General features: G+C 34.0%; 2 protein-coding genes across 3 annotated transcripts in view; one reads left to right on the top strand and one right to left on the bottom strand.

Annotated features, from left to right (window-relative positions):
* LOC123681757 (unconventional myosin-XV) overlaps positions 1-3,670 on the bottom strand; it is a 78,549-nt gene extending 74,879 nt beyond the window's left edge. The window contains exon 1 of one of the 2 annotated variants that reach the window (XM_045620030.1): positions 3,348-3,670. The gene's annotated coding sequence lies outside the window, so the exon portion shown is untranslated. The remainder of the gene's footprint in view (positions 1-3,347) is intronic. The other variant, XM_045620031.1, reaches the window with a different exon arrangement.
* Positions 3,671-11,421: 7,751 nt separating this feature from the next.
* LOC123681755 (homeobox protein unc-4) overlaps positions 11,422-19,824 on the top strand; it is a 174,873-nt gene continuing 166,470 nt past the window's right edge. Inside the window, exon 1 of the mRNA XM_045620029.1 lies at positions 11,422-11,774. Coding sequence (XP_045475985.1) covers positions 11,690-11,774 — 85 coding nt within the window. The 5' untranslated portion in view covers positions 11,422-11,689. The remainder of the gene's footprint in view (positions 11,775-19,824) is intronic.

Raw genomic sequence — 19,824 nt, 5'->3', positions numbered from 1 at the left:
GGTGCTAGTATTAAATCCATATGATTTTCAGTCAGTACCAACCTTCAAACAATACGTGTCAAAATTTGACAGCTGTTCGACCAATAGTTTGTGAGATATTGCGTTGTGAGTGTAGCTACTTTCATTATTAGAAAAAGATGGAAAAAAAAGAATTTCGTGTGCTGATAAAATATTGCTTTATGAAGGAAAAAAATACAGTTGAAGCAAAATCTTGGCTTGATGAAGAATTTCCGGGGTCTGCACCAGAAAGATCAATCATCATTGATTGGCATGCTAAGTTTAAACGTGGTGAAATGAGCACCGAAGACAGCGGACGCCCAAAAGAGGCTGTCAACGACGAAAAAATCAAAAAAGTTCACAAAATACTTTTGAAGGACCATAAAGTGAAGTTGATCGAGATAGCAGACATTGTGTAGATATCATCTGAACGTGTACATCATATCATTCACGAATATTTGTACATGAGAAAGCTGTGTGCAAAATGGTAGCCGCATAAGCTCACAATCGATCGAAAGCAATGTGTTAATAATTCTGAGCAGTGTTTGAAGCTGTTTAAGTGCAATAAATCTGAATTTTTGCTTCTATATGTGATGATGGATGCAACATGGTTCCATCATTTCACTCCGGAGTCCAATCAACAGTCAGCTGAGTGGAGTGCACACGATGAACCGAATCCAAAGCGAGGTAAAACACAACAGTCAGCTGGCAAGGTTATGGTATCATATTCTGGGATGCGCAAGATTCAATACTCATTGATTACCTCCAAAAGGGCCAGACCATCAACAGCGATTATTATATAGCATAATTGGATCGTTTGAAGGATGAAATCGTTGAAAACTGCCCCATTTGAAGAAAAAAAGGACTGTTTCATCAAGATAATGCGCCCTGTCACAAATCAATGAAAACAGTGGCAAAATTGCATGAATTGGGCTTCAAATTGCTTCTGCATCCACCGTATTCGCCAGATCTGTCCCCAACGACTTTTTCCTGTTCTCAGGTTGTATAAACGCGCTGTTTTAAACATAAATCAAGTTCAGTTTCAGTTTAAAAATGTTACAGAGTATTTATAAAATTTCAGGTACAAAAAGGTGATACAAAAGTCAAAAAAGGGGCTATAAAATTCATTAAACACGGAGAAAACATTTTTGACCGTTTTACAAGAATATAGAATATCAAATATTACCTATTTGAAGGCGTTAAATACTTTGGAATAACACAGACAAGAGCTTAAACTAGGTCTGATTTAAATTTTAATAATTGACTATTATGAAATTAGAAATATTTAATCCACGAAAAATACTGGTTTGAATATTCAAGTGTTAGGTTAGGTTAGGTTAGGCAACTCTACTAGGACCAATGCTGGTCTGTAAGTCGGTTACCTACTACCTATTTCCTGACTTTTTGTGGTGACCCAGTATCATCCTATGATCTCGTCTCACATTTACATAACTAATATTTCGTTTACACCTTAGTTGGATGGCGTAAATGATCGCTTCTTAGATCATTAAATCAAAATGGTTGCTATTGAAATCTCAGCAAGTTAAACGCTTGGTAGAGTCCTAATTTCGTACGTTAAATATTCGGATAATGCTGATTATATTAATAAACATTAATCTGTATCTAAATGGCTGTATCACTTGGGTCAATGTCCCTTCTGTGGTTTTACTAGGTACTCTAGAAGCTTAGGATTTCTCATACAAATACAGGTCTTTACAATAAGAGCAAGAGGTTTCTTTTTGAATAGTCCACTATCTGGGTAGTTGTCACTTTTTAAGGTGTGATCTTTTGACGTTCGACAAATGAAAACTACGCCAATACTTCTAATTGAACGATAAATACTTCAACAACGAATTGAAACTGTTGAATTCAAGCGCAAATACCTGGGACATATTATGAGGGGAGATAGATACCGGTTGCTGCAGCTTATTGTCCAGGGAAAGATAATGGGCAAAAGATCAATTGGAAGAAGAAGAAACTCATGGTTGAAGAACTTGAGAGATTGGTACAATTGCAACAACTGCCAATTGTTTAGATCTGCAATATCGAGAATAGGCATAGCTTTGATGATAGCCAAACTTCGGAGCGAAGACGGCACTTGAAGGAGAAGAAGAATTCACTACAAAAATGATGAAAATTTTGCTGTTCCAGTGAAGCACTTTTGGATTGTCGTGAAGCACCTTCTCGGCTGGCAGTATTGAAATTGTTGGGACAAGTTAGTGATGTGAATGATCGAAACCGTAAGCGTCGCTCAAGAGATTGCTGCTGTAGACCCTAGTGTGATGACAACCTAGGTTTGTCGATTCTTTGTCGATCTTGGAAATTTGGCTGCAATATTTAGATCTCAAGAGTTTTAAAGTTCAGTTAACACAGGAATTCACAGCTGGTCGATCACCAAAAACGTCGTATCTTCTTGAAATACATCGAAAAATTATCTTTAGTGATGAGACCAATTTTCACCTCTTTCACTAAGTTAATAGGCAATGGAGAGGCTTTTCAACAAACATTCTTGGATTTTCTGGGCTCAGAAAATCCAAGAATGATTGTTGACAAGCCTCTCCATCCTCATGTCCTGTATGGTGCGGTGCAACAGATCCAACATAGTTTGAAATTTAGTTTTTTTATTTGAAATAACAACTTGAATGTCATCGAACTCAAGGAAGATCATATTAGCGGAATCTAAAGATCGTATCAAGTTAAATAGACTTAAAAAGCCCAATAAGCGCATGAATCAACAAGTTCTCAAAAGATCTTGACGCCAGGTCAGTGCTTTTTTGAAAAATTTTAATGTTATATTGGTTTTTCAACATTCCAACGACATACCTTTACATAATGTCAAATTAATGAGAAAGATGTAATTCTCAAAAGTTAATGGGAAATTCTAATTTATAGCTATTTACAATCGTTATTTCAAATGAGTGTGGATATCTGTTGAATCTTATAAATAAAATGTTAAGTATGGAATGCCAAATAGCTACTTCTAATTAGAAATTATAATGACGATTAAAATTAAATTTTCGTAAAGAGTGTGTCTAAAAGAATTTCCCATGAAAGACTTCGACAATCAGAAAAGAACGAAAGAATTTTTTAACAAGTTCCTCGCAACTCAAATAAATTTGTGCATTTTGGTATAATAAAAAACATGAATTTTTATGAAATTTAAATAAAATAGAACAGCAAATTCTCTGAATAATCTGCAATCCGAAGTTTTCGCAACCAATCCCAATATTTGAAATTCCTCAACGTTATTAAAGTTCTCTCATAATCCAACATTGACCAATATCCTCTAGTAAAAGTAGAGTAAGGTGTTTCGCCAACCAAAAAACCATTTCAATCGTCTAAAAACTCACCTTTCTCCTAGAAAAATTATCCAATATGCTTGTTCCCTATACGTAAACACTGCCACAACGTAACTTTGGGTTTCCTTCTTGCTCCAACGTCGAAGTCTCTTGGAATTCCTGGAACGTGGTTGCAAAACAATCACAAATCACTCGTCGGAAACGATATGGGCACGAAAAAACACTAGGGTTCACACAGGTCAAGCGGGATTTGTCCAAAACTACGCGTTTTAACGCACTTAAGTCGGTTCTAAGTCATCTTTTGGTAAAATTGACTATCATAATATCGAGTTGGCCGAGGTGAACACAGAGTCGTGTTTAATGTTTGTGAGCTGGGAGCGTCCCGTTATTCTATGGTATGCACAGGGGACTGGTGGTGGCCTCGTCGATGTTGACGCTACGGGGGACGTCGAAAAACAAGTGAAAGGAAGGTAGATAAAAATGGCAACAGGTAGACTGCAGGTCTGCTATGTAGTTAGCACAATTTTGAATACGGAGAAGGTAGAATTTCTTTTTTTCGACCTTCGAAAACCGGAAATTCTTCAATAAAGCAGAAAATTAAGAATTATCGAAAAATTTCTGGAATTAGTACAACAAGAAAATAATTAGTCTGAAGCTTTAGCACGTTTTCGTATCCATGTTTTAGTTTCAAGATTTTTCTTATAATCTTTATAACGGGTGTTTTTTTTCGAGATATATAACTTTAAGTTGGCATTACTGTTCAAGATGACGACCGATTTAACAGCTGTCAAGTGATTTATTCTCAGTTTGGTTTGGCAATTCATCATAAATAGACTCACGCCTGAACAACGCTTGCAAATAGTGCAATTTTATTTCGACAATAATGGTTCTGTGCGTAATACGTATCACGCACTACGTCCATTTCATTTTGTTTAGCGATGAAGCGCACTTCTGGTTGAATGGCTACGTCAACAAACAAAACTGCCGCATTTGGAGTGAAGCTAATCCTCAAGTGTATGTCGAAACACCGTCACATCCAGAAAAACTGACTGTTTGGTGCGCTTTATGGGCTGGTGGAATCATTGGTCCGCACTTCCTCAAAAACGATGATGGCTAGAACGTTACAGTCAATGGTGATCGGTATAGAGCCATGATTACTAACTTTTTCATTCCAGAATTGAACAACCATGATGTCCAGGAGCTGTGGTTCCAACAAGACGGCGGAACATGTCACACAGCTCGTGCCACAATCGATTTATTGAAAGACACGTTTGGTGACCGCCTAATTTCACGTTTTGGACCTGTGAATTGGCCTCCAAGATCTTGTGATTTAACACCGCTAGACTACTTTCTGTGGGGCTATGTAAAGTCATTGGTCTATGCTGATAAGCCACAAACCCTTGACCATTTGGAAGACCACATTCGCCGTGTTATTGCCGATATACGGCCACAAATGTTGGAAAAAGTCATCGAAAATTGGACGTCCAGATTGGACTACATCCGAGCCAGCCGTGGTGGTCATATGCCAGAAATCATATTTGAAATGTAATGCCACAAGATTATCTTGCGGATAAATAAAATTCATGTCAATCGAATAATCCATCGTTGTTTTATTGCAATTTAAAGTTCTTTAGCTCTAAAAAATACACCCTTTACTTAATTCATTTGTAGGAACATAAATGCATGTGATGTGAAACCTTCAAAATACAATTACACAAGTAACAACTACAAAATGATATGCCATAAAACATAAAGGCAGGTATGCCATTAATGATGGAAAACGATATCAGCCAAATGGCCGCCACAGCTACGGTTGCAGCACAATATCCTTTTTATGAAATTTTTCACGTCCAATTCGTACATTCGCCCTTGTATGTCTCCAATAACTTCATGAATTCTGTCTTGAAGACTTCATCTTTTACGTGGCCCCAAATAAAGAAGTGTTACAAGATCTTGTTGATTACTTCTTCAAGAAATAAGAAGACCAGAAAATTTTCTTGCAAAATTGCGATTGTTCCGTTGCTTGTGTGGCACGTAGCGTCGTCTTGTTCAAAATAAACATCTGACACGTCAAATATATTCAATTCTGGCCATAAGAAATCATTAATTTTAGCTTGATTCCCAAGATCAACGAGGAATCGACAAAAATCGGTTTTTGTCAACACTACGGGATACAACAGCAATATTCTCAGTTTTTCTTGAGCGACGTACACGGTTGCGATCATTCACATCACACACTTGTCCGAACAGCTCAAATTTTTTCACCAGTTTCATTATTGGCGGCTGAGAAGGTACTCCACAACTACCCAAAAGTACTTGAGTTTTTCCATTTTTGTATTGAATTTTAACAATTTCATTGGGTTGTTGAAGCGTATATGATTCCATTTTTAGTAATGGCGTTCAACTCTCCTTGCAAATAATCGATGAAATTCAAAACAATCTGTCTATTTACGAAAGTAAATTCAGAAGTATACAGAGAAACTTATTCATATTTTTTTCCCGGAGAAAATCTAAGTAATTTAAATACATATACCTCACATTATTATTTCTGTGGAATCCGACTGATAGATTCTGAGAAATCAAAATTTCAAAAGAAATATTTTTTCTTCAATTCCAATACGGTCTATTAGTGTGACGTCACACACCGTCATTTTTGGTTCTCCTGTCAGTGTTCGGAATCCAAACAAATAAATTGTCATTCAAATTAGTACGGTGTCGTTGGAGGAATTGGCTTATTGTCATAAATAAGAGTATTTGAGAACGATTTCAGTATTAATTGATAGACAGAAAGAACGAGGTTAATACCAGTAAGTTTGAATCCTGTATCATTTCCCAGATTTTGTAAAAAGCTGTGTTTATTAGTTGAACTTCAAGTTCGAACTTACTAGCATTAATCTCGTGCTTTCTGTATATCAATTAATAGTAAATTCTTTCCTTGAATAATCTTATTTCTCAAAATAAGCCTTTTCTTCAACGACAACGTACTAATTTGAATGACAATTTGTTTAATTGGATTCCGAACACTGACAGGAGAACTCAAATAGCGGTGTGTGACGTCATCACTAATAGAGCGTATTAGCGTATTATGTGATCCTCACAACTCTGAGTATGAATATCCGTTTTGCTATTTTAAAGCAGATTATTAAATTCCAAGTCGATCGAATGAATATTTCTCCAGTCATTGGGAATAAAAAAAAAACCAACATTTGTTTAACGAAATTAACCAAGACATTCAGACCCTGAACCAATCCTGAAAATTTTGAGTTTCTTAGTACATAATTCGTTCAAAAGGTCGAACAGACTCCTATCATCAATTTGACGTAAAATCTTTCATAAATGGGTAGATTCCTATTATTTGAGAATAATCTCGGCTCATAATTCGAAAATTACGCACATTTTTGCAAAATGATAGCCAGCAAATATTTATGGTTATACAAAAGTATAAGCCCACATCCGAAACTATTTGGTTACCTGATTCAACTCATAAAAAAATAAAAATAGTGAAACTGCTAAATGGAGGCCAAGATCACAATAATATGTGAATTTTTCGAGAAAAAAAACATATTATTCTTTCCTAAAGTCACGTAACTTACCAACTTCGTATTCTTCAAAAAATATTTCTTGACCTGAAATAAAAAGTCACTACACTTGTCAGGTACCCCTCGTACAATACGTAGAACCAGCCTACATCATTCATATTTGCGAGACTTTCCTTCTTTAACCTTCCCGAGGTATACAGGTAAAAATTAGTGTTAAATCATTGGTATTTCGGCTGTCAAAGAACACGTTTCTCAGTGTCGCATATACAGGTGGGTCCTTTTGTATTGACAACGATGGTAATTTTTTGTGTAAAGAGGTTTCTTTAGCACCTGTGTTCTGTTTATTGTGTTTATTCATCTATAGGTGTTTGGTGTGAACCTGCTAACAAAATACGATATGTACACGTATTTTTGGGAATTGGTACTTGTTGGTACCTAAACAGCTGATTTTACTTGTTGTTTCGGATATCTTCAATTTTTTTTATGAAATCCTTCATACATCGAATGAATATTTCTAAAACGTATGAAAAAATCACTTAAGTAATTAGTGCAGCTTTCTTTTAACAAAAAAAAAACTATTTCGAACAATTTTGATAATTTGAAAATATTTTTGAAATAATGGTTATCTGCATTCTCAATATTTTATCATTTTCCAAAAATACTGCGAATTCGAATATCTTTCGTTACAAAATATTCATGAAATATCTTGCAATTGATTCGAAGTAACAAATTAATTTTTTTTTCGTGATTTTTTGCACTTCAATATAATAATCATTAGTATTGGAATAATTCGAATCAAATACATATTTCAATGAATAAATTTATTACAAAACTTTCTGAAAATAAAATTTCGACAATAAATTAAATTTCGATGATCATTAATAAGTTTAAAAAAAGACCATCTCTGGGACTTCTTTACAGAATACCACTTCATTAAACATAGGCGTAACGAGAGGGGGTTATTGGGTACACAACCCCCTATTGGTTAGCAAGGCGGTTCAAGCCTTAAATTTTAGGGGGGTCGCCGTTATGGGCTACAAGTTTTTTGATGGGACCATTTCGTACAGTGTTGCCAACTTGGCATTTTTTATGCTAAATTTGGCATATTTCAGACATGTTTAGCTTTATGTTTTGGCGTTTAGCATATAGCATATTATTTAGCATATTTTCAAAAACGAAAAGCCAATTTCACCATTCAAAAAATAAACTTCGTTTCCATAATCAATCTTTAGTATTAACCGATGTTTATAATTTCTACCGTTTGATTATTATCGATATTTAGCTAAACATGATATATGTTTGTCAACATTGCAAAATCTCGACGGTGATCATAGAAAATCAGGAATTTCAATTTTCAAGTAATGTTCTCTGCTTTTGAGGCCACAAAGTTAACATAAATTATAAATTTTTAATATTAGTTGTCAATAAATGATATTTCACGATCTGAATCTGAATCCATATTTCAATTTTGAAATTCCTCAACAAAACAAAAACATACTTTTATAGCCCTATAAAACTCTTATAATATATCACTGTCCTGGATCTATATAATGTAAAATTGTGAATAATGAAAGCTGACAGTATCTCTTCCCGAATACTTAATCTATTTGAATAAAATATTCAGTTCAATGATTTGATTGCTAAAATTACGACAGTTTTTTTCCCTATAAATTGAGTTTATTTTTATTTAGTTTGTTTATTATAAATATATGTATATAGTCAACACCAAAGTTGAATGGAAATGTCTTCAATTTATGGTGGATTTAGTGAACTCAAACAGTGGGAATTTTTTTGGACAGTACTGCCAGGAATTTCGGAACGCGGGACTATCTATTCTGTGATGCTGGTCCTTCAAACCATAGATAAACAGGTTATATCCTATATGACCTCCAAATTTGTGAAATTCAAGTTAACTGATATATACTAATTCATAAATGTAGGAAAAAAAACAGTCAAAATATCTAGCCTTTTTTTCAGCATATTTAAAAAAAAATTAGCATATTTCTAGCATTTTTTGAACGCTACACTAGCTTATTCTGTTGAAGTTGAGGTGGCAACACTGATTTCGTATATTGTCTGCTTGAAACGTATATTGATTGTTAGGTGGTTCCATTTTGGGGGGTCATGACCCCCTTGACCCCCCACCCTGGGACCGCGCTTGTTGGTTAGAAGAAGTCTAACAGAATTAATAGATGACCTATTCATTGATAATCTTTTTCAATTTGGAAGAACAAGATTTCAAGGTAGAAAACTTCCTATCAGAATAATTGCATCAAAAAAAGATTTCTCTTCTACTATTATATAGATTTCTGTATGCTTATTTTTAGTGCCCTCTATTGAAGTAGTACCATAACTAATATGCTGAAGTATTCTGTAAAAACGCCCGAGAAACTGTAGAAATCTATACATTTTTAATAGAAGCAAGAGACAACAGATGTCGCACCTAATACAATATATATATACGACTCGTTCAAAACTATAATGAAGAAAATTCATTGGAATGAAAATTTAATTTGATGTCCTGATGTATTGGCAATGAAAATGTAAATTTTCATGGTAGGCCTTTGGCGAAAGTGATGTAAGGATTTATTTTACTTCAGTTCTTAGTTGGGGAGTTGTGGATTATCACCTACGACGAAAATTATGAAATGAAAAATTTGAAAATGAAAAATTTCAAGTAAAGTTCATAAGTTTTATTGACTTTGGATTTATGAACTTTCAGATATATTCAAACATTGCTAATGAATAGATAGGACACTGAAAAATTCAGATATTCAGAGCGTTTTAATGTCAGGAAAGAACTAAAGCGATGTTTTACTGGCGGTATGACAAGTGATGCAATCCTGCCGAAACCTTGTTTTCTTTGCAGAATACCATTCACACTATGAACTGATGGCAGGATAATTGGATGTATAACTTCTCATTAAATATTCGTGAAAATTCGTCGTTTTTGTTTAACCTGTTAAAACCATCGAAATGAACATGTCACTGTCTCTCTCGCTTTAACTACGCTAATCTATCATATTATGTAAATCAGTGTTGACAACCTCTATAAATTAAGAATGATAAAAAATACAAAAACTTTGCATTCATCCACTTTCACACCAATTAATAACAACAAATACATAATAATAATAACTTAATTATTACTTCAGCAATTGGTCATCAACTTGATTCCATCAGCAAGCTGGTACCCGATTAATTAACAATCATAAAATCTAATATCGAAAGTAATGTTATTAGCGACAAAATTTTATTTTCTATAAATATACAAAGGAAAAGGAAATTGAGTTATATATCTTAATAGGTGGATGTGTTGAGTAGTGGAGAGTGATGAATAATTTTCATTATCTTAGAGTTGATTGATCGAATCGTCTTTGTTTTTGTTGTAAAATTTTTTAATCTTTTCTTTATTTCCATGACCAATTCGCACATTTGCATTTGTATTTCTTGAATCGGTTGTGGAAGATTGGCATATACCTCATATTTCACTTGGCTCCAAAAAAAATCTGAAGGTGTTAAATCACAAGATCCTGCTGGCCAATTGTGAACACTTCTGCGAGAAATAACACGACAAGGATACTTTTTTTTGCAAAATTGCGATTGTTTCGTTGCTTGTGTGTTAAAAATAATCTTGATGGAGAAGAAAATGCGCTTTTACGCGCATCTCAAGTCAACAGTGACTTGTACAGGGTGTCCCAAATTCGATGCTCATTGAACGCATCACGAGAACTACAAGACTCGGAGAAAAAATCTTCAAGAACCCTTGATCTCTTCTTTCGAAATTATGAGAAAGCAGATTATAATAAGTATTAATAATTTATTCATCATCATTTTCGATACAACGTTACAAATAATCGAGGAATTTTGCCTAAACAAAGTTTGTGTGCTGAATTCCCGACACAAATTCAAGTATTCAGAAACAAATAGTTTTCGAGATGCTTTCAGTTTCAGTGAGCATCAAATTTGGGACGAAACGCTTTTTGCACATCAAAAACCAATAGAGGTTTCTCCTTGTATAGTTGTAATTTTTCAATCCCAAGGGAGGTTGTTCTTCAAAATGTTCCAATCCCAAGGGAGGTGCTTCGGAAGAATGAACAACGATATTAGAATACATTAACCTGAATTTACAACTCCTTGGATTTCTAACCAAGAAATTATAAAAAAAAATTATTACATTTATCATAATATAAACCTGAGAAGGAGTTGAAATCTAAAAAAACGTACGTATGTTCTCTGAAGTCTCAGCAATTATTGAATAACTTCCAGAAAATTCTCTCTGTTCCTTTCTCTAGATTTTTCGAGATGCCTTCAGTGAGCATCAAATTTGGGACAGAACACTTTTCACAGAATAAAGAAATATTCGACCGTGTTCATGCCAAATGAACGTTTTTTTTTGTTTTTCATTTTCCTTTATTTTTTTATGAAATGTGAGCTTGTACTGTCGAATTAAGAAAATTCTTGATTTCAATTTAATGCGTTTGATTTGTCAGCTGTGGCGTTTATTGTCTCTGCTCTTTTCGTTTTTATAGGAAAATGAAAACACATTTGATTCAGTCAGTCTTGAAATAGCGTCCATAGTGAGCACATCTGTATCCAAAATCAATATTACGTTAATTAATGTCGTTTTTTAATAGCGGTCGAATCCTGAGAATTATTATTTTCTTGATTCATTCATTAATTGTCTTTAATTTCGGTAATCGTTTTCTGCGTCCTCAGTGTCAGTTATATCCAAACTAATTTCGTACAGTGTCGATTTAATTTTGTTACCAGTGGCGTGGTTTATAAAAACCGCAAGGATAAGTGTTACCCTTTTAACTCTGACAGCAATCATCACCAGAATTCTTCGTGTCCATGATAGTTTGTCGAGCTCGATCACTCACTCTGTTCATGGTCATTGGAGACACCATCCAAGATCCAGCTAAACTTGCTGATAAAGGTAAGATTAATATTCTTATCGTTGATTGGGTACATTTATCTATTCATTTGTGTTAGGAAATAACGGGTGTTTTTTTTCGAGGTATATAACTTTAAGTTGGAATTACTGCTCAAGATGGCAACTGATTTAACAGCTGTCAAGTGATTTATTCTCAGTTCGGTTTGGCAATTCATCATGAATAGACTCATGCCTGAACAACGGTTGCAAATAGTGCAATTTTATTTCGAAAATAATGGTTCTGTGCGGAATACGTATCGCGCACTACGTCCATTTTATTTTGTTTAACGATGAAGTGCACTTCTGGTTGAATGGCTACGTCAACAAACAAAACTGCCGCATTTGGAGTGAAGCTAATCCTCAAGTGTATGTCGAAACACCGTTACATCCAGAAAAACTGACTGTTTGGTGTGCTTTATGGGCTGGTGGAATCATTGGTACGTACTTCTTCAAAAACGATGATGGCCAGAACGTTACAGTCAATGGTGATCGGTATAGAGCCATGATTTCTAACTTTTTCATTCCTGAATTGAACAACCATGATGTCCAGAAGCTGTGGTTCCAACAAGACGGCGCAACAAGTCACACAGCTCGTGCCACAAGCGATTTATTGAAAGACACTTTTGGTGACCGCCTAATTTCACGTTTTGGACCTGTGAATTGGCCTCCAAGATCTTGTGATTTAACACCGCTAGACTACTTTATGTGGGGCTATGTAAAGTCATTGATCTATGCGGATAAGCCACAAACCCTTGACCATTTGAAAGACAACATTCGCCGTGTTATTGCCGATATACGGCCACAAATGTTGGAAAAAGTCATCGAAAATTGGACGTTCAGATTGGACTACATCCGAACCAGCCGTGGCGGTCATATGCCAGAAATCATATTTAAGATGTAATGCCACAAGATTATCTTGCGTATAAATAAAATTCATGTCAATCGAATAATCCATCGTTGTTTTATTGCAATTCAAAGTTCTATAGCTCTAGAAAAACACCCTTTATTTCCGAATTTACAAAAATACAGTTCACTGCCTTTTTATAATTTCAATTTTTTTTACTTTTTTTTTCTACCAAATCGAATCAAATTGAACCACACTTCAGAATTGAAATAACTGAATTCTACCCAACAGACCGTTTTCGAATATAAGTGAATCACTCTGTATAGCAAATAGAGGCTCTTAAATGAGAAAAAGAGCCCGGCGGGCGTTTCGCATCACGAAGGCCCCGAGTGAGAACATAATTTTCGCGCTCTCAGTGTTACGGCGCCCATAAAAAACACTTGTACTACATTATTATTACGAGTTTTCCGTTTTACGACCCTTTTTTCCCGGTTTACGAGAGGCACTGAACCGGGTTTCATTAAGCTGTTTCCATTATTTCTAATTACTACGCTCTCCTCGCAATTTAATACCGACAAATTGTCGAAATTAATTAAAGCCGCAGAAAAACGTCTTAATGTCTTCATTTAGGTCCGGCGATGGGATTTCCTTGTCGTGTAGTTATGGCTTTAGGATATCGAGATGATGGAGATGATTGCGTCAACCTGAGGTGGTTTGAAGTTGTATTTTATTGTAACATCGCTTTTATAGTTATTTCGTGAAGGTCTTTCGAATGATTTAAATAAAATATAGACGTCAGCGATGAAATATTCTGGAAATAAAAAGGCAATAAGTTCTATTTCAATCTCGACACTAATAAGACGACGACGAAAAATAAGACCATCACAAAGGCTTAACACTTCTTCAAAAAAATATCAGCATACAATATTATGACATACAAATGGGTTCCTAAAGATCAAAATATCAGCGTAGGGATAGATGCCCCACTTTTTGAAATTGCTCCATAATTTGGAAAATATTGATTTAATAGTTTCAATTTCTATTACTGTAGCTAGTCTTATCAGTTGAGATGAAATACTGTGGTTTTTTTGACCTAGCAATGGTCGATTTTACAAAATTTTTTTGGAGATAGATAGGTATGGAATCTAAGTATATATAAAACCGCTTGCACATATACGTCAAACTTTAAACGTAAAATCACAGCCCAAACGGGACCATCTAGAGCAAAAATGACAAGAATAAGACCCCCCTCAAAATCGTCTGGAGATCCCGGGAAAAATCCCAAACCTTCGATTCTCCCCGCGGTTTTCGAGTATACGGGGTGTTTCGGATCATTTTGACATTTCAAGTCCCATATTTCTGTGGTATCTGTGGACAATTTGGCTGTCAGTGTCATGTTAATAATAAATATTCCATTTCGATATATGAAAGTTCTTGAAAAAGTTTGCAGTTTCCAAAATTGTTATTCAATATTTAAATAAATGCCGACAGATGAAATGCAAAGTTTTCGGCGAATCGAAAATTCGATAGATATTTGTCAAAATTTGGAAATGAACATTGATATCATCGAATGCATTTTCCTCAATTCAGGTTTGTTTTAAGTGTTTGTATCATTCAATTGGATATGAATGTTACTTTATTTCAGGAATTTTTCGTTTATTTTCCACAAACTATAAAACTACATTCTCTTTCGTGAGAATTTGAATCTATTGCGACAGAAGATGGAACTACAAAAGAGAACAGAAGCTTCATCTGATCATGTATTAAACAGATAGAAAAACTCCTTATAGATAATTCACAATTGGCTTTATTACTGGAAAAAGAGCCAAGTTAGTCAGATGACATTCAAAAATTTCCATGTGTTTTTGGAATATCTAAAATATACACTTTTACGACTGAAGAGTGCAAAAATATAAGTGACCTATCAGTTTTTGAAGAATTTGAGTGCAGTGCTGTTGAATTTATAATGAAGAAATCAAATCGTTGTGAAATCTTTCATACGAATAATTTCAACCATATATACCCTGTTATATTATCATAATATTATTTGTCGTTCAACTGAAACCTTGGAAATTAAGAGACTCTCAAACTTATAACCTGATTTCTCAAAAAGGTTCTACCTAGATATTAAATTTGCTTATGAGGTAACATAAGCCATGGGTATTCGAAAGGCAAGTCTATTCATTCTGTCTCTTTTCAGGTTGTTCATTTATAGCTATACTATATACATATATAAAATCAGTTCAAATTTTTCACTTTAATTACTAGTCAAAATGTTACAACAGAAATAAAATTTGAAGGATCATTCAGTATATGAAGAATTTTGACATGGCAGTTACTTTCGAAATTGGTATAAATTTTCCAGCAATTCAATGTAGGTATAAAATACTTTATACTTGCATCTTGAAATGAATTTTGCACTTTTTCAGTGTTCAATAATGAGATAATTATTAAATTGACTCAAGAGATTAACAGAGTATGCTTTATCAGGATTAGTTAATACTGCTAAAGACGTTAATAAACCTATTAATTTCTTATATGGTTCATCATTACAACTCTCTTTTGTTGAATCAAATTTCAATTAAGTTTTCAAAGGAGTTTTCATATGTTTACAATTAGACATGCTGAATTATTGCAATACATACTTGAAGAATATAAACAATTACTATACTACCTTTTTCATAATTTCTAGTGATATTCATCCCTAAATATTTTTAGCTTTCCCTGAATTCTTTATGATGAAATTATCACTTAAATTTTCTATCAGATATATTCATTCAGAATTAACATTTGTTAAAACAAAAAAGTCATCCACGTACAATGCAACAACAGTTAGCAAGTTATTTTTTGATTTTATGTAAATACAATGCTCAATTGTTGATCTTTTTTAACTAATATCTGTCAAAATTTCATTTACTATATATATTTCCCTGTTCAATTTACTTCTGAGTAAAACCCAGAGCTACAAGCTTGCTCTATAACGTAACGAACCATCACGATTAAGCTGTAATTCAGCTGTCCTCCACTGAATCAGAATTATCTAGTGAAATTTCTATATCATCTCTTATCTATGATAACTACATCTCGACTGGTATTAATGAAATTGTTACCTGTATCCCTTTGATCATTCACCAGAACCCACAAAAATCATTTTTGTCCATATACCTTTAAGAAATATGGAACAGAAGAGTATGCAAAATTCATCGATACAATTTTCAGATTCTAAAAACGCCTTAGTTCTTCAGGAATGTCCAATTGGTCTTTCAATATTATAAATTATGGAAAATAACCTACTATTAACCAAATTTTTAGATTTCAAAAGGTGTCCTTCCTTGTATTTCTTAATAAATTATGAAATAGAAGAATAATTTGTTGCTCAACTGAAAAAAGTATTGATGAACCTCGGAAATGAGGGACTTCTTATAACCTGATTTCTCAAAGATGTTACTGATATTATTACGATTGCTTGTAAGGCAACATTAGCCATGGGTTTTTGAAAGGTAGATCTATTCATTCTGCCCCTTTTTAGTTTATTATAGCTATACTGAATATTCCTAAAACAAAATTTCACTGTAGGTCTTTTCATAGATCTTATCGAATGATTATGTAAATTCAATATTTGTCACAACTGAAAATAAACATTGAATGCAGTTTCTTTTTCAGGTAGTATTTCTATTGACTGATAATAACTCTCACATTTTGATTATGCATTTTTCCCAAATTTTTCAAAGAAGAAAGGAATTGCCATTTCTAGAGAAATGAGAATTTCAGATTTCAAAATGTCTAATTACTACTTCGAATATATATACACCCTATATAATTGTTGATCAAATATTGTGTATTTCTTTACAAATTAGTTAATAATTTGAAGCTTTAATCTCAATTTTCAGACTTGAATTGGTCCAACATCTCTAGATACTTCTAATTGATATTCGACAAATAAATATCCTGTATAATTATTCATCCAAACGAAAATAATCCATCTTCTGAAAAGAAAAACAATGTTTACTATATAGAATTAATTTTAATAATGATTCAAAAGTGATGAAATTTTGCAGACTTACTTATTTTGGGTCTTAGATCACGAATCCGCTGTCATAAATTCATTAATTCAGCTAGTTTTTTTTTTTTAATTGTGAAATTGGCCTAATGAAGGTGAGGTTATCCACATTAATAGCTAGTTTTCTTGTATTTTATTAACTGATTCTCGTTAGAAATGATTAATTAATCACATTTCAAGCTTTCCCTGAAATAAAAATACCTTTTTTTCGTCAAAATCGATGATTTTATCGATTGTTTATATATGGCGGCGGCCATCCTGTTTAATACGTAACGTCTGTCAGATGCATAGACCTAATATTAGGTCTAATAATCTAATAATCTGCAACGTTGCCTGTATGCCAGATCTTCTTGATGGGATCGGTTTTTTACTTGGTGGAAATTCATATTAATAGATAAACTGTATGGAAACTCATAATTTTCGCTCAGCTATTCGAGCAGAAAATTCGGCAAGTTTATTTTCGAAATGAATAAATGGTAGTTCATATGGTGTTATTCTGGTTTTTTCGATATTGGCATCGGATTCAGTTTAGAACTCCTGAACATATACAGGGACATTGATGTTGACGAGGACGCTGTGATTACAAGGTATTCAAAGGGTTCACAGACCAAATTAGATGTTGTGTCATACTTGCCAATTGTCTTCTTTTTTTTCATATGAAACAATAGATTTACTATTTTTTTTTTAATTTCTACCTGAATAGATAAAACCGTGATAAGTAAATAAATATATTACAATATAACAAATACATAAGCGTACAAATTTTTTTACCGAAATTTGAGGCTTTATTGTAAATATACATTTGGTTATACATTTATGATTCGAAATATTGCCCATCGCTGGTCACTTTACTTTCTCACATCTTTCGAGCAGCGTACGAATTGAAAAAACTGGTCATCTTTTGAAGCGAACCACGAATCGATCAAAGTTTTTAATTCTTCATAAGATAGGAAGTGCTGGTCAGCCAGGCTGTGTGCTATTGATCGAAACAAGTGATAGTCCGAGGAAGCAACGTCTGGAGAATACGTCGGGTGGGGTAGGAATTCCCATTTCAACTTTTTCAAGTATATCTTGACTTTCGCAACATGGAGTCGAGCATTGTCATGCAGTAAAATCCATTCATCTACTCTCTCGTCGTATTGCGGCGGTTTGTCTCTCAATGCTCGACACAAACGCATTGATTGCGTTCGATAACGATCGCCTGTGATCGTTTCAGTCGGTTTTAACAACTCATAATACACTACGCCGAGCTGGTCCCACCAAATACTGAGCATGACCTTAGAACCGAGAATATTCGGTTTAGCCGTCGACGTGGAAGCATGGCCGGGATATCCACATGATTTTATGTGCTTGGGATTATCGTAATGAACCCGTTTTTCGTCTCCAGTCCCAAGCCGATGCAGAAATTCCTTCCGTCTTTGCCTCGAAAGCAGCTGTTCACAAACAAACAAACTCCGTTCAAACACCTCCCGGCTTCAACTCGTACGGCACCCACTTTTCTTGTTTCTGAATCATTCCTATGACTTTCAGGCGTTTTGAAATGGCTTGTAGTCCTAATGATCCTGTCAATTATTGTTGCGTTTGAAATGAGTCTTGATCAAGTATTGCCTCCAATTCTGCATCTTCAAAAACCTTCTCTCTTCCACCGCGATGCTGGTCTTCGACATCAAAATCACCATTCTTGAAGCGTTGAAACCCCTCTTGGCAAGTTCTTTCACTAATAGCGGCCTCACCATAGGTATTTGAGAGCATTCGATGAGCCTCAGCCGCAGATTTATTCATATTTCAGTAGAAAATTAAAACCTCCCTCAAATGACGAGAATTTGACTCGTAAGATGACATGGTTAATCGTGAATAACTTTATGATGCAGACACAAATCGACTAACATTTCGATGGCGTTATGTTCACAAATAACTAAACTTATTGTATGACATCTACGATATATTTATTTCGACTACCACTTACCGGTACAGCCAGCTATTGCAAAACGGCAAGAGCAAAGTTGTACGCCTAAATCTAAAATTTCGGAATATGACATTGTTCAGCTAAAATATTTTCGAAGTTCAGGCGCTTTCGGTTATATAAGAATTAAAAAAATTTTTTTCAAAACAAACTTTTTTTTCATTTTATGTCTCAGATATTATCGAGATTTCCATTCTCAATTACTCTTTGCTAAAATTATTGTGTTAGTCCTCATAGTTTTCAAAATATCAAGGAAAAACCGTAAAAAAGAGAGAATTTCCTTAGTCACAATTACCTGAATTATTTTTACTGTGAATATCCTATGCCTATTTCAATTCACTTTCTCAAACTAAAATGATGTTGGAACATCGTGCATATCTTGAATTTGAGAAATATCATTACAGGGTGCCAAAAATTGTGAACAAAATTTGATCATAACTTTCGATTTTCAAATCAGAACCCTATTTTTTTGTGATTTCGCTGGATTCTACGGTAAAAAATAAGAGTAGTGTCCAAACGTGATTATGCTCTCAAATTCAATAATTCAAGAGTTATTTGAGATTTTATGAATTTATGTTATACGTAGGGTCAATTTTATTCGATCTGTTTCCAGACAGACTAGCAATAATACTCTATGACCATAGAAATTTAAATATCTAATTACTTTACATGTGACAGGTATTTTCATTATCAAAGCTTCACTAATTTGATTTCACGAATTGAATTTCCGATATTCAAATGACAAAATTCTGGATATACTTTTCTCTAATTATGTGGCAAATCAGTTCTTTCCGGCACATTTTGTGGAACAAAATAGACTGGAACGGATTTATCTATTATTTGTCAAATTTCTGTTTCTGTTTCTGTTCTACCAACCAACATTTTTCAATGCAAAAATCACTAATAGATATTTATGGAAATTTCCGTCAATTTCAATAAAAAGGCAGTGAATTCGGGAACATAATGTTTAAAACTCGTACAGAAGGCTCATTCTACCACTCGGTCATTCTGAACTCTTGGAAGAATATCAATAAGTTCTGCACTTGTATTATAAATATCTAATTCCATATTCACGATGAATGCAATAGAATTATTGGTAGAACTCATCAAATTTTAAATCAGAAATTTCCTCATCTACTTGAAAGGATGTTGCATACTTCATGAATATCCATTATACTGGATGGAG

This window comes from Harmonia axyridis, chromosome 6, assembly GCF_914767665.1.
Source record: "Harmonia axyridis chromosome 6, icHarAxyr1.1, whole genome shotgun sequence".
Lineage (NCBI taxonomy): Eukaryota > Metazoa > Arthropoda > Insecta > Coleoptera > Coccinellidae > Harmonia > Harmonia axyridis.
The sequence above is the reverse complement of the archived record's forward strand: the minus strand, read 5'-3'. Positions and strand labels throughout refer to the sequence as shown.